Here is a 14,120-nt window from a genome sequence, read left to right on the forward strand (position 1 = left end):
GCGGTGATAAAAACAGAAAGTGGCTCAAGAAGGCAAAGAAATTGACAAGAAAACAAGGATGCATGAGTTTCTAGTGTTACCAACAGATGAAGAGAGCCCTTGTCTGGATTTTTTACTAATGAGTATGAACAAAATACTAGTCTCTCTCAGAGGATTTCCAAAATAACCAATTACATCCCTTGATCTCTCTTGAAAGCTTTCAATCTCAGCCTTCAATATATCTGAGGGTCAAATGCTAGTCATGTGAGTATTTAAAGACGAAGACAAAATACCTCAAATAAGAGACGAGACATAAAACCCTTAAAAGAATAACTTTGAACTGCACTGTAACACTATTCTCTGGAGAGACGCAAACAGGATTGTGAGCAGTACATTGCTATGGTGTATTATATTGGGCACAGTATGGAAAAATATTTTAGAAGCACATATTCCTCCGAGGCGCCGATTGGGACGTGGGCTTTCTTGATGACAAATCAATAATTTGATTCATTTTCAATTAGGTCTTGCTCTAGCCTCTTTAGGAGTTATTACTTCCTTGGTAGCTCAAAACATGTACTCTTTACCCGCTTATGCATTCATAGCACAAGACTTTACTACTCAAGCTGCATTATATACTCTATCAATACATCACAGGATTCATCATGACAGGGGCTTTTGCCCATGGAGCAATATTTTTCATTAGAGATTACAATCTGGAACAGAATGAGGATAATGTATTGGCAAGAATGTTAGACCATAAAGAAGCTATCATATCCCATTTAAGTTGGGCCAGTGTGAGGTAGATTCCTGTCACAGTAACATAACTTTAAATAGATGGCTCTTTGGTCGTTATTCTGCACTTGGCTGCTCCTGGATCATGTTTTGGCACACTGTTCAGTGGAAATTTAACATCAACAGAAGAGCAGGGAAGCAGGAGCAGGGGACACACTGGCCAGTAGCTAACCTCAAAGGGAGTGCCCGTTGAGTTGCACTAAAAAAGCAGATCTGGAAACAACTTATCAGTTAGCAAGTGAAATAGTAGCATAACTTTTAGACAGATTCTTATCAGTGGATTATTTGGCAATGTCTATGGAGGTGTGCAGATAAAATTTCCCAATCATAAATTTGAAATAGCTGTTGCAGTAGATAACTCCGTATTGGAAAGATAGGCAGGGTTAAACTCTAATTGGTCTCTGTCAGCTTTGTTGTTTCATACACTGTTGGCTGCCTATGTGAGTTAAGATTCCCTTGTTGTGGTACATGCTGACTGCTGAGGGTCCTGCTTTGATTGGGTACCCTTTGTTTAGCTGTTGGATCTGGTAGTTGCATGTGTCCTCTGCTTTAGTTTTACCATTACTAAACTAGGTGCCCAAAAAAAAGTTTGTCAATTGCACAAACAATAAAGCTCATAAAAATTTGGGCTTCAAATCTGAACAACGCAAAATATTGGTCTAACTTGCCCCAACACAACAATGTTTCTTTTAATGAAACAGACAAAAAAACCACTAAATAAAACAGTAATTATATTTGTAGTCTTGCCTGGTTCAATAATCAATGCTCCAATGTGGGTAAACCCTTCTGATCCTGAATGCAGCAATAGCTGCTGCGATATATATGATGAATAACATCCAGCAAGATCTGAATCGTCCCTGCTCTTACAAAAAAGTTCATCCCGCGAAGTAAAGGCTGCCAGAAAAACCGGTATGCAGAGATTTAATCATGATGAATAAAGTAGACAAGAGAGAATAAGCATCTTTCACTAACTTATAACTTCTGGTTTCAATTTTTCATCCTGCATCCCTTCAGGTAAGGAAAGATTCCACATGCCATTGTACATGAAGACTGTTGGCGGATCCAGAAAAAGGCCTCTTCCCGTGTACCTACAAATCCAAACTGGCTGGTCATTTACTGCTAAACCCTGTCCATAATTTCCACAAGAATCATGGAACTAGTAGTCTTGAAAGACGTAAAAAAACAATTTGATATTTCAGCATCAATGAAAGAAATTCCCATGTAAGAAAAACAATCTATCATGTTGCTAACTGTTGGCCTAACATGGCTTACTAATCTTGTTTTGATGATAACAAATCAAAGGACATTTAACATGTTTTGTTGTAAGTGATGATACTTCAGGAATCAGACTTTCAAACTCAAATTCAAGTATATACAAAGCTCATTGCAAGACTACATTAAAAGGAATATGAAAGCTTAAAGAAAATGAGAGCTGAATACCAAAGAGGACTTGATGAAAGTTTAGAGAAGCTCAAAGAAAAGAATGACTAAACAAATGACAAGCATGAAGATTCCAAGCTTAGAATGTGTTTTAAAGTCTTAAGAGAGTCTCTATGTAAGTACTTCATTCAAATGATTATTTGATTGGATTTGAAACTCAATAGGAAACTCATTGGCTTAGAGACCATGTTTTGAAAAACCCCGGAAAATACTTTTCAAAAGTCTTAAATTATTTTGGGGAAAGCAAAAGAGCAAAAGGAATTTGGAAATAATCTGAAAATCAGAATTTGGACTGTCCACGCGACTGACAAACAAAATGACTGATTTTGAAACAACCCGAGAGGACCCAGGCGACTGACTCGTGAAATCCCAATCGACTGACTCATGAAATCCCAGTCGACTGACTCCTTCTGTCTTTGAAAATCTCTGTGTTTTAACGGATCCAGGCAATTGACTCGTATTTTCCAGTCTACTAACTCTTTGAGATTTCAAATTTTAAACATAACAAGAACTTTCCAAATTTGATTTTTTGAATTCTAAACGTTATGAAAACTTGGGAAACACTCCAAGTCACTTAGGGAACACAAAATAATCTTGATTAAACATCTATAAATACCCCCCAAGGCTAAGGATTCAAACACACCAAGCAAATACAGCATTCAAGCTCTCTTGCTCTCAAAACTCTCAAAGCTCTCTTTTGCAATCAATCTCTGAAGTTCCTTACTAAGTTTTGATGTGAAACTCTCACAATTTTGAGCCTATTCTAAATTCTTTCAATCTAGAAAGAAAACTCACGGTGATATACTTCAAAAGCTTCAAATTCTTTCAATTATTGTTTTGAATTTAAGTATATTTTAGTGCTTAATTGTTGTACTAATCAGCTCTTGTTGAGAGTATCTTTGTACACCAAAACTTGCTCTTGTTTTGTAGACGGTTCAGGTTCTTGAATCATTGTTGGACCAAGCGTGGAGTATCGTTTGGAAAGACGAACTCTAGCCTATTGAAGGAGAGATTGTAAAGGCTGCTCCTGCCCGCAAAGGAGTGTGTAAGGTTGCTCTTGCCCGTACAAGAGTGGTTATAGTGGAATCCTTGGGTGTGTTAGCCTAAGGCGAGGACGTAGGTGGGTATAGCCGAACCTCGTAAAAATTTTCGTCTCACTCTCTTCCCTACTCTCATTTAATTTTTCATTTATATTAACTGCGTGGTTGGATTTTAATTTTTTGTTCTTAATAACTACGTGGATTGGAAATTAAATAAACTAAAGATTAATTTGATTTTTGGATTGCGGAAACCGAAAGGGAGTACATTGGTTGATCAATACATATTGCGGAAACCATAAGGGAGCACGTTGATTGGTTAACACCCAAGACATATTAACTGAAAGTTTATTTAAAGTCTGAACTTTTGGAAGAGTGTTGGAAATTTGAATTGTGTTTCATATTGAGAAAACCAGTCACAAATACAGGATTTTTTATCAGCAAACATACATTCTCAAACTCTACTTTGACTTACTAAAGTGCTGAAATTTTGAAGCATTGCTGAATTCATTCTAATGTGGATTGTGTTGTGATTGTGTTGGTTGGATTGTATTAAGTTGCTGAAAGGGATATTCAACTTGGTATATTCATTCATAAAGGTTTTAACAAAGTTAATTTTCCACTGAACTTGTAATTGAAAAACAACTTTGCTTATGTGGTGGCTGAACTTAAAATAAGTTCAGAAAGAATCAATCAAAGAAGGTAAAAAGAAATTTTAAAATCCCAATTCACCCTCCCTCTTGGGCATACACCTTTCTTTTCACTAACTTCCTTAATGCTATTAATAAATATGCACGAAGTTAGTATGGACTGTTTCCAATGTTGTGTAATTTTTTTTACCACTAAAGAAATATATCAATGTTGTGTAATTTCTGGCACCAAAGGGTACATAACAAGGTCTTAAATTTCGATTTCATCTAAAATTTCGAAGCTCCAAAAGTACGAAATTTTCGATGGAAATTTCGATTTCGATGTCAATTTCGATTTCGATTTGAAAAAATGACAGAAATCAGTAGTAAAGCATGTAATTCTTTGTGAAACTTTATAAATGGTTAACAAACATAATAATGTAAGTTTTAGGACAAATATATAAGTTAAACACATCTATGTTGTGTATGAGGTTGAAAAGGTTTAATATAGTATGTGTATCAAACATATTTGTAAGATCATGTATAGTAAACATATTCAGCTCATACAGATGAAATTCATAAACCATTTAAATATTATTTATTAAACAAATAACGATAATTTAGACATAAATGGTTAAAGAAAATGCTGCTGTAAGTTTATTTTTTCATATAATTTCAAAAGCATTTGTTATAGTATTTTGTTTTAATAAAGATAAATAAAATAAATGAAGAGAGAAATTTCACTTCACTCCTAAATCTCTTATTTGAATTCCATGGAAATTTCATTGTATAGTTAAAATTTCGACAAGTTTCGCTGAAATTTTGAGATTTCGATAAATTTCAGGATGATTCGTTGAGATTTCAATGGAAATTATGCAAGAAGGAAATCAAATGCCATTTCGATTTCGAGGGTGATGGAAACAGGAAATTTCGACAATTTCGTGGAAATTTAAGACCTTGGTACATATTGTATGGTATTTTCAAACGGCTGTAATTACCTTTTAGTTTCAGCCACCGGGGGGATCTTCTTCTCTCTTGTTATTTCTATTCATATTCTATCATTATTTTTCCAATAGTTGGTTAGTAGTAGAGATTTTGTGTTTATGATTTGTAGGCTTAATATAAGCATTTTTTTGTTCTTTGTGTTTTCCTTTTGCAAATCTTGGAGTATACAAAATTTTTCAAATAATACTATTGCACAATTTCCATTTTTTAGTCTAGCTTGGATTCACACCCAAAATTGTATGCTTTAGATTTTTTAAGTGCATTTTGTTGTTCGTGAGGTTTTTGCTAGTTGTAGGGTGTGATTTAGAAAATTGTTTATATGAAATAAGTTTGCACATAAAAAAAAGCAAAAAAAAAAACTCAAACTTGTACTTCACCTGTGTGACACAAATTATCTTTATACACACAATTGGTCCTAAGCCCGAATAAAGGAGTAGGGTTGTGTTAGGTAGCTAACTGCTAGCGTAAAACTTTATTAGATCTTATTACCATGAATTCTTGCCAAATTCACCTAGGTCAAGGGAATAGATTGAATCAATACAAGAGGGAGAGGGCTAATAAGTTAGCACAAGAAACTAAGATTAGATTAGCAACTTGGAATATAGGGCCTCTTATGAGCAAAAGTATGAAAGTAATGTTTAGAAGGAAAATTAACTTAATCTGCCTTCAAGAGACAAAATGGATAGGAGAGAATGCTAGAGAAATTGAAAATCAAGATTTAAACTTTGGTACACTGGAAAATAAAAACATAAAACCCGGGTGGGATTTATTATAGACAAAGACCTAAAAGATAATGTAGTAGATGTTAAAATAATAGGGTATAGGATTATTAAAATCAGGATAGCTCTAGGCCTCGAGATAGTGAATGTCATTAGTGTGATGCTCCCTAAATAGGCTTAGCAGAAAATCTTAAAAGACAACTTTGAAAAGATATGGATAGTATTTTACAAGGGATATAAACGTCCAAAAAAAACATTAATAGGGGCTTATTTGAATAGACACATTGGAAATGATAATATAAGCTATGAGAGGATACATGGAAACTATGGATATAGAGATAAAAATGAGGCCGATGATACAATCTTAGATTTATCCATGTCTTACAATTTGGTTATATCGAATACTTGTTTTATAAAAAGAGATGAACATTTAATGACTTTCAAGAGTGGGTATAATAAAAGGAAAATTGATTTCTTCTTAACTAGGAACAGGGATCATCAATCTTGTAAGAATTGTAAAGTTACCCCAAGTGAAAGTTTGGCTACACAACAGAGTCCTAATATTAGATATACACATTAAAAAATGGAAGAGAAAGAGTAACATAAATCAACACAAGAGGACTAGATGGTGGAGCTTGAAAGGGGATAATATAGTGAAATTCAAAGAAAAAATTATCAAATAGTTTGATTTGACAATAGTGGGTAAGCTAGATGAAAATACTATTTGGAGTAAAATGGTTAATTCTATCGTTAAGATAGCAAAAGAGGTTTTAGATGAGTCCAAAGGAAGATACTCAGGTGGTAAAGAAAGTTGGTGTAGAGATCAGGAATTTCAAAAAGTCCTTAAGAAAAAAAACAATTGGCATAAAATATGGCAAAGTTGTAGAATATAGAAAATCAAGAAAAATATAGAGGCGAGAAAAAATGCAAAAAAAGACAATTAGTGAAGCTAAACATAGAGCTTATGATATTTTATATACTAGACTAGATACAAAAAAAGAGAGAAGGACATTTATAACTTTGCTAGAGCTAGATAAATAAAATGAAAAGATATAGGTGATGTAACATGTATAAAGGACGAGAATGATAATGTCTTAGTTAGAGAAGAAGACATAAAAGAGAGGTGGCGAACATACTATGATAAGTTTTTTAATGAAAAGCAAAATGAAAGATTAAACTTGGAAATGACAAATGAGTAGAAGACTAAAAGTTGGAGATTTATTCGCAAAATTAGAGTCCTAGAAGTAAAGATAGCATTAAAAAAAAGATGAAAAGTGGGAAATCTATAAGACTAGATAAAATACCAAATGAAGTTTGAATATGTTTAGGGGATAAAGGAAATATTTGGTTAACTAATCTATTCAACACTATTATAAAAACCAAGAAAATGCTAGAAGAATGGAGGAAAAGTACATTAGTACCTTTATACAAAAATAATGACGATATTCAAAACTGTAATAACTATCGTAGAATTAAGATTATAAGTCATAAGATGAAACTATGAGAAAGGATAATTGAACATAGGATAAGACTAGAAATGAGGATTTTAAAAAATCAATTTAGTTTTATGCTTGGTAGATCAACAATAGAATCTATTTATCTTTTGAGAAGTTCAATGGATAAGTTTAGGAAAAAGAAGAGGATCTTGCGTATGGTTTTCATTGAACTAGAGAAAACATTTGATAAAGTACCTAGAGAAGTTCTTTAGTGGGTTTTAGAAAAGATGGGGTATGCAATAGATATCTTGAGGTCATTAAGGATATGTATGATAGAGTAGTGACTAGCATTAGGATTGTAGGAGGGGAATCTAGAGATTTTCCAATCACAGTAGGTTTACGTCAAGGTTCTACTTTGAGTCCATATCTTTTTACTTTAGTGATTAATGAACTTACCAAGAATATCCAAAATGAGATCCCTTGGTGTATGTTGATTGCAGACGTTATCATGTTGATCGATGATAGTTGGAGTGGAGTGAAATCTAAGCTAGAACTTTGGAGAGCAATATTAGAGCCTAAAGGGTTTAGGATAAGTTCAAAATAGAATTTATAAAATGTAGTTTTAGCAATGTAAGGAGTAGTAGTAGAGAGAAGATTAAAATTGATAATCAAGAGATTAATAGCCCTAATAGATTTAGATATCTTGTATCTATTATGCGAGTGGAAGGAAAATTTGAAGAATATGTATTACATAGAATTAAAACAAGTTGGGTAAAATGGAGTAATGCATCAAGTGTGTCATGTGATCATAGAATACTCTTAAAATTAAAAAGGAAAGTTTTATAAGACGGCTATTAGGTCAGCTATGTATTATCATTCAAATGTTGGGCAACTCAAAAACATGTACAAAAAATAAAAGTTGCTGAAATGCAGATGTTAAAGTAGATGAGTGGCATAATATTAAAAGATAAAGTAAGAAACGAGCACATAGACAACAATTTAGGCATAGCACCGGTCGAAGAGAAGATAAGGGAAGGGCGGCTTAGATGGTTTGGGAATTTGAAATGCGGACCTAGTAGAGCACCTATGAGGAGTGAGTTAATTATTGTTTTGGGCATGAAAAAGGGTAGGGGTGGTCCTAAAATAACTTGGAATGTAGTAAGGAGCGTGGTCTTAAATTTCCATGAAATTGTCCAAATTTCCATCGAAATTTATGATTTCCATCACCCTCGAAATCGAAATAGAAGTAGATTTTTGTTTTACAGAGTTTCTATCAAAACTTCAATGAATCATTCAAAATTTATCAAAATTAGAAATTTTAGCGGAACTTGTCGAAATTTTAACTATAGAATGAAATTTCCTCAAAATTCAAAGGAGAGATTTAGGAATGAAGTGAAATTTCCCTCTTAAATTTTATTTAATTTTTTTTATCGAAACAAAAGGATTATACAAGGGATTTTGAATTTATATGAAGAAATGAACTTACAACAACATTTTTTATCTAAGCATTCATATCTAATTTATCATTATTTGTACAATAAATAATATTTAAATAATTTATGAACTTCATTAGTATTAACTGGACATTTTTAATGCACATTATCTTATACACAAATTATATTACAACTTTTTCACCTCATACGCAACATAGATGTATTTAACTTGTAATATAGTAGTCCTAAAACTTATGTTATTACACCTATTAACCATTTCTAAAGTTTCATAAAAGAACTCCATGATCTACTACTAATTTCCATTATTCTTTCAAATCAAAATAAAAATTGACATCAAAATTGAAATTTCCGTCAAAATATTCATACTTTTGGAAGTTCAAAATTTGAGACGAGATTGAAATTTAAGACCTTGGTGAGGAAGGATTTAATAGTCCTTAATCTAATAGAGGAAAATGCTCTTGATCGAGTGAATTGGCAGAAAAGGATTCAAGTAGCGACCCTACCAAGTGGGATTAAGGCTTGTTGTTGTTGTTGTACTAAAGAAATATATTGATAGAGAGAAACAGGACAATTACAATCTAGAAGAGGACAAGAGATCCTCAAAGCAGGAGAAAAAACAAAAGAAAAACTAAAAAATGGAAATGAAAACAAAACAAAAACTAACAGCCCCTAAGAAAACCCCTCTTTAAGACCTTCCTTTCATAAGTGTTGAGACTTTGAAAACTTTCTTGTTCCTACAATATTTAGTCGCTTTCCTTTTAGACCCATCCAATCGAACTTCATTCCCTCAAAGGGTCAGCCAGCCATATTTCCATATCATCCAAAATTTTTTAAACACCAACTTCCTGCACACTAATCTCCTGCACCAGATTAGGTAATAACCCGTCCCTACATTGCTCACAGCCAAGCCTACACCCAAGCCCCCTCAATGATTGAAACATCTTCCAAAACTTCAAGCAAAGAAGGGGCACCCAAGTAATATTCCAAGAGTATTGGAAGGGTCAAAAATTTAATCCAATTTTTTTTGGGAAAATCATCCAACAAAAGACCACTAGGACAAGCAAAATCACTATCATACTTGGTAATCACTATCCTTTTCTGTTCTTTTCTTCCTCCTGAAAATTATTTCCTCCTTTATCCAAGTTAGAACAATTCTGAGACACAATATAAACTTTCCAGCATCATCTACTTTTTAAAATTTTCATCCCTGCAAATTTGAGTTCATATAAATGTTAAGAAGCAAGCTTTTCATACCTTTCCCTTCCTTCCTCAATAATTGATGCTTATACACCTTCAAATCCGCTGCCACTTTGAAATCCTTACCGTCCCTTTTTTCCCTAACAATACCCACTACCTCTGGGCACGACCCATAGCCAAGATTTTTCTCATTATGGCTTTCCTCTGATTGCAACTCCTGCTCCCCCAAGGAATCTCAACCATTTCATTACAAAAATTATTGGGCAACTCCACAACACAATCACTACTATCAGTATTGATACTTGATGTATCAGCTTTGAAACCATTAACAGATTGTTTAAACTCTACACTAATGTCGCAACATTCTGATTTAGAAAAGAAACTTCCACAAAAAGAACCATCATATTTAAATGAGAAAAACCAAAATCATAATATTTCCTCTTCTCCGTTTGCATAGCATCCACATTCTCAAAGGGAGAAGCCTCTCCATCCTGTAAGCCAAGTCTCCACCATTTAAGAGAAGATGCCTCAAAACGTGCCTAGGACCCTCCAATTGACAAAATGCCTCTTTGTATTCCTCCATCCGTATTACCTTAGCCCCTTCAGTAGGGGTGTACAAAAATTCCCAAAAAACCAAAAATCAGACAAAAACTGAACCGTTTTACATTCCGGTTTGGTCTTTTGGTTTTTATTTTTGGTTTCAGTTTTCCATTTTTTTTAAAAAATTGCTTTCGGTTTCTGTTTCAGTTTTTAAAATAAACAAAACAAAAAAAAAAAACCAAAAACCAAAAACCAAACTATCTATCAATATTTTATTTTAATTATAACTATTTTGTTATATATTTCTTTAGTAGTTTTTTTTATAATAAAAATACTTGTTAAGATACTTTATTATCATCATCAATTATACAAAACTCAGATTTAAATAACAAAATGGAGATTGAAGCTTTAAGAAATGTAAAAGAGGGCTATTCTCTTCACCCAAAACGATGCAAGATAACACGGCCCTCAGTTTCATGAGGCATTGAGGCTTGCAGCAGATAATTCTTTGTCCAATTGTCCCACATCAGCTGCTTGAAATAATTTGAGCTCCCTCTCCCCTCATAAAATGATCCCCTTGCACTCTCTTTTAACAATCCCAATGGATAGAGGCTTGGGCTTGTGCAGCAGTAGCAGCATGGGCCTTCCTTTGGAGTTAATTTTTGCTCTCTCAATTATGAGCCCAAGTACATTTTGAGTTAAATATTTAAAGCTTTGAGAAATGGTTAAAAAACTGAACCGAACCAATAATTCACCAGCTATGCCAAGTCAATTGAAATTTTTGAAGCAAACCCTTCCCTATCGTAGCGCAAGCCCATGAAACACTTTCATTACTCATAGGCCCGCTACTCTAAAGCCAACTTTTCTTATGCCCAACATCCTGAAAATATCATTTGCCCAATAAATCAACAGTACATGGCTTAGAAGAATGACTACTCTTTGACCAAAGCAACACCATCTTCTTAGTTGAAAATTCACTCATAGAGTTACAGGATACCCTAGATCTGCCACCACCATCACCTTATCTCTTCGATCACACATTGCTGCAGCTTCCAGACTACCTTCACAAGGGAAGCTTTCCTTGTTTCCACAACTCGTGCACCTCCATCTATGAGCAAACAATTTCAAAGGAAGTTCTCTGTCCTTAACAACCTTGCTCTACGTAGACTTGTGCTTTTTTACATCTTTACCACCAAACCCCTCACAATTAGATTTGTTCAATAACTTTCGCCCTACCAAATCCTATAGCCCTACCACAAAACATCTCCCACTACCTCCTTTCAGCCCTTCAAAAACAAAAATAAACTCCTGCACTCCCAACTCAAGGAATCTGCCAATTCAAGTTCACCTAATTGCAACAACACAATCAAGAAGACCAAATTTCTTTCTCTGAACAAACTTACTCAGACAAGACCGCACCAAGGACAAACTGTTCAAAATCCATTTTATCGCCAACACATGAGCCCTCACCAATCAATTCCTTCTCTCGACTTCTTTACCAATACCGTAACACTCGTCCTCTCTAGTCTCAAATCAAACTGTTTCCCTTCAATTTGTATTAATCATCAGACATTGTTCTCCATCATGGCTGACGATTAGTATCACAGTAGATGGGTAGAGATGATAAGATCATATTTTAGTTGGCTAAGTTCAGAGAATTGCATGAATACTCTTTAGGAAAAACCTAATCGCAGCAATAGACGTCCCTCTCTATTTATAATACATGTCAAGTACATCACAATGACCATATTACCCTCACTAACTCAAAACTCCTAACATGGGTACTAATACTATGAGCAATAACAAGGACAAGTAGAGGCTGTATAGCCAAATTGTATAGCATGATGTGCATAAGCATAGGCATTGGAATCATACATAATGTAGCAAGACAAAGAAAGCTCACGAGTGGGAAAAAGAAAAACACAGCTAGCAATCATGTGCAAAGGCATACACAAGTATAGCCTCCTACCCTTGTAATTGCAACTTCCTTTCCTCATATACTTTATTCTTAATAAATTTTCTAACTAAATAACATTTAAATAATGGTTATTTTTGGCAGAAATGTAAAATTATGAACGGAGAAATATGGACTAGAACTATATATTCAAGGTGATATCACACCCTATATGTGTTGATCATCAAGAAAATTTTATGCAATTACAATTTAAAATTCCAACCTAAATTAACTATTTTATAGGCAATCTAAACTAATTTTATGAGATCATAGATGATATAACAAAATATCATTTAAATAAATAATTTTCACAGAAATGTAAAATTTGTTAGCCTGAGTGGCTACATGATCCTAATTGTTGTATTTCGATGATAATAAAAAATTAGTGATTCTTAGTTAAACTAATCTTTGCATACTACATTGTGGCAGGTATAAGTGGCAAAATCACTCAGGTACGAGTTCAAGTGCAAAGATCAAGCGAACATTCTCATAGGCAAAGATTGAGTGGACAATCAACTAGGCAAAGATCAAAAGGACACTCAAACGGAAGAGGTCAAGCACAAACCAATGGAAGCTAATGTAGAAACATATGTAATGGGGAATGTTTGAGGTAGTCTTTGCTGTAACTCTTGAAGTTCTGTTTCACACATGTTTATTGAGCAAGAGTTGAGCAAATTGCATGTGCATACTAGTCCATAAAGAGTATATAGGATTTCAATAAGTCATAAGGTTAATACTCATAGTTTTCAAAGACAAAACAAAGAGTTTGACAAAGATATCCTATACTCAAATGTATTTTCATAAGGGACAAGTTTTAAATCATATTAGTGTTATAATACTTTAAAGACTTGGTCCTGGTTGGGTTTAAAACCTCATTTATGAACCACTCAAATTCTTCTCTCAAATTTCCTGAACGCGCTTCAGTATTTGGAGCATAACTTTTGCTAGAAGACTCCAAAAAGGGCGATCCTAATATCTACGAAAACCTAAGAAAAAATCCCACAACTTTCATGTGAAGACTTTCTTAGATGAGAAGGTTTTGATAATGAACAAATAGGGTCAAACAGTCAACGGTTTGAGGTAAATAGTCGACTATTTGGGGTAAACAGTCGACAATTTGGGGTAAACAGTCAATAGTTTGCGCCGGGATTCTAGTCCCAACGACTATAAACGGCTAGTTTTCAAAGTAAACAATTAATATATTAGCCCAATGGCCATAAAACGGATAGTAACCCAATTTGCCTATAAATACAAGTCCAAAGGCTTGTTTAAACATTGATTTTGTAGTTCATATATTATTCCCAAGCACACCATATTTTAGTTCATCATTCTTGTGCTCAAAATCTCTCTTGCTCATTAATCTTGTTGTGAATCATTACTTGGAGAGATTTGTGTGAGGTTTTGATTATATCAATTATCAGCTCATTCAAGGAGCATTTGTTTTGTAAATCATTTTTCATCATCTTGTTGTAGTAAGGTTCTTGGTGAACCTAGTCCAAAGGTTCTTAGTGAACTGAATTGCAAGGATTCTTAGTGAACCTTGCGGCTCTTGGTGAGCGAAAGGGTTTGGTGAGCAAAAGGGATTTGTTCCCGATTGTAAAGGCTTCTTCGCTAGTGAAGGAGGTTTATAGTGGGTTGTGGAATCCTTGAGTGTGTCTCAAGGCGTGGACGTAGGCAAGAGGCTGAATCACATTACTATCGTTTGTCAAGCTTCTCTTCCCTGTACTCTTTAATTTACGTCTTGTGCATGATTTATATTCTTTATATCGTGATATAATTGCTTGTATCTTGCCAAGATTTATTATTTTTGTAGAGGAAAACCTAAATATGAAAAAGAGTCCATTCACCCCCCCTCTAGACTCGACTGTAGGCCCAACAAGTGGTATCAGAGTAAGGCACTTAATATTTCGGAGTAATTTCCAGAGTGAAAAGATCAAT

At 34.1% G+C, this 14,120-nt stretch overlaps 1 protein-coding gene across 3 annotated transcripts in view; it reads right to left on the reverse strand.

Annotated features, from left to right (window-relative positions):
• LOC131156979 (bifunctional dethiobiotin synthetase/7,8-diamino-pelargonic acid aminotransferase, mitochondrial) overlaps positions 1 to 14,120 on the reverse strand; it is a 134,460-nt gene that overhangs the window by 76,493 nt on the left and 43,847 nt on the right. For all 3 annotated transcript variants that reach the window (XM_058110768.1, XM_058110769.1, XM_058110770.1), the window contains 2 exons: positions 1,744 to 1,859; positions 1,519 to 1,665 (listed from right to left, as the gene is read on the reverse strand). In XM_058110768.1, the coding sequence (XP_057966751.1) occupies positions 1,519 to 1,665; positions 1,744 to 1,859 (263 nt within the window). The remainder of the gene's footprint in view (positions 1 to 1,518; positions 1,666 to 1,743; positions 1,860 to 14,120) is intronic.

The sequence above is a fragment of the Malania oleifera genome, chromosome 6, assembly GCF_029873635.1.
Source record: "Malania oleifera isolate guangnan ecotype guangnan chromosome 6, ASM2987363v1, whole genome shotgun sequence".
NCBI classification, from domain to species: Eukaryota; Viridiplantae; Streptophyta; class Magnoliopsida; order Santalales; family Ximeniaceae; genus Malania; species Malania oleifera.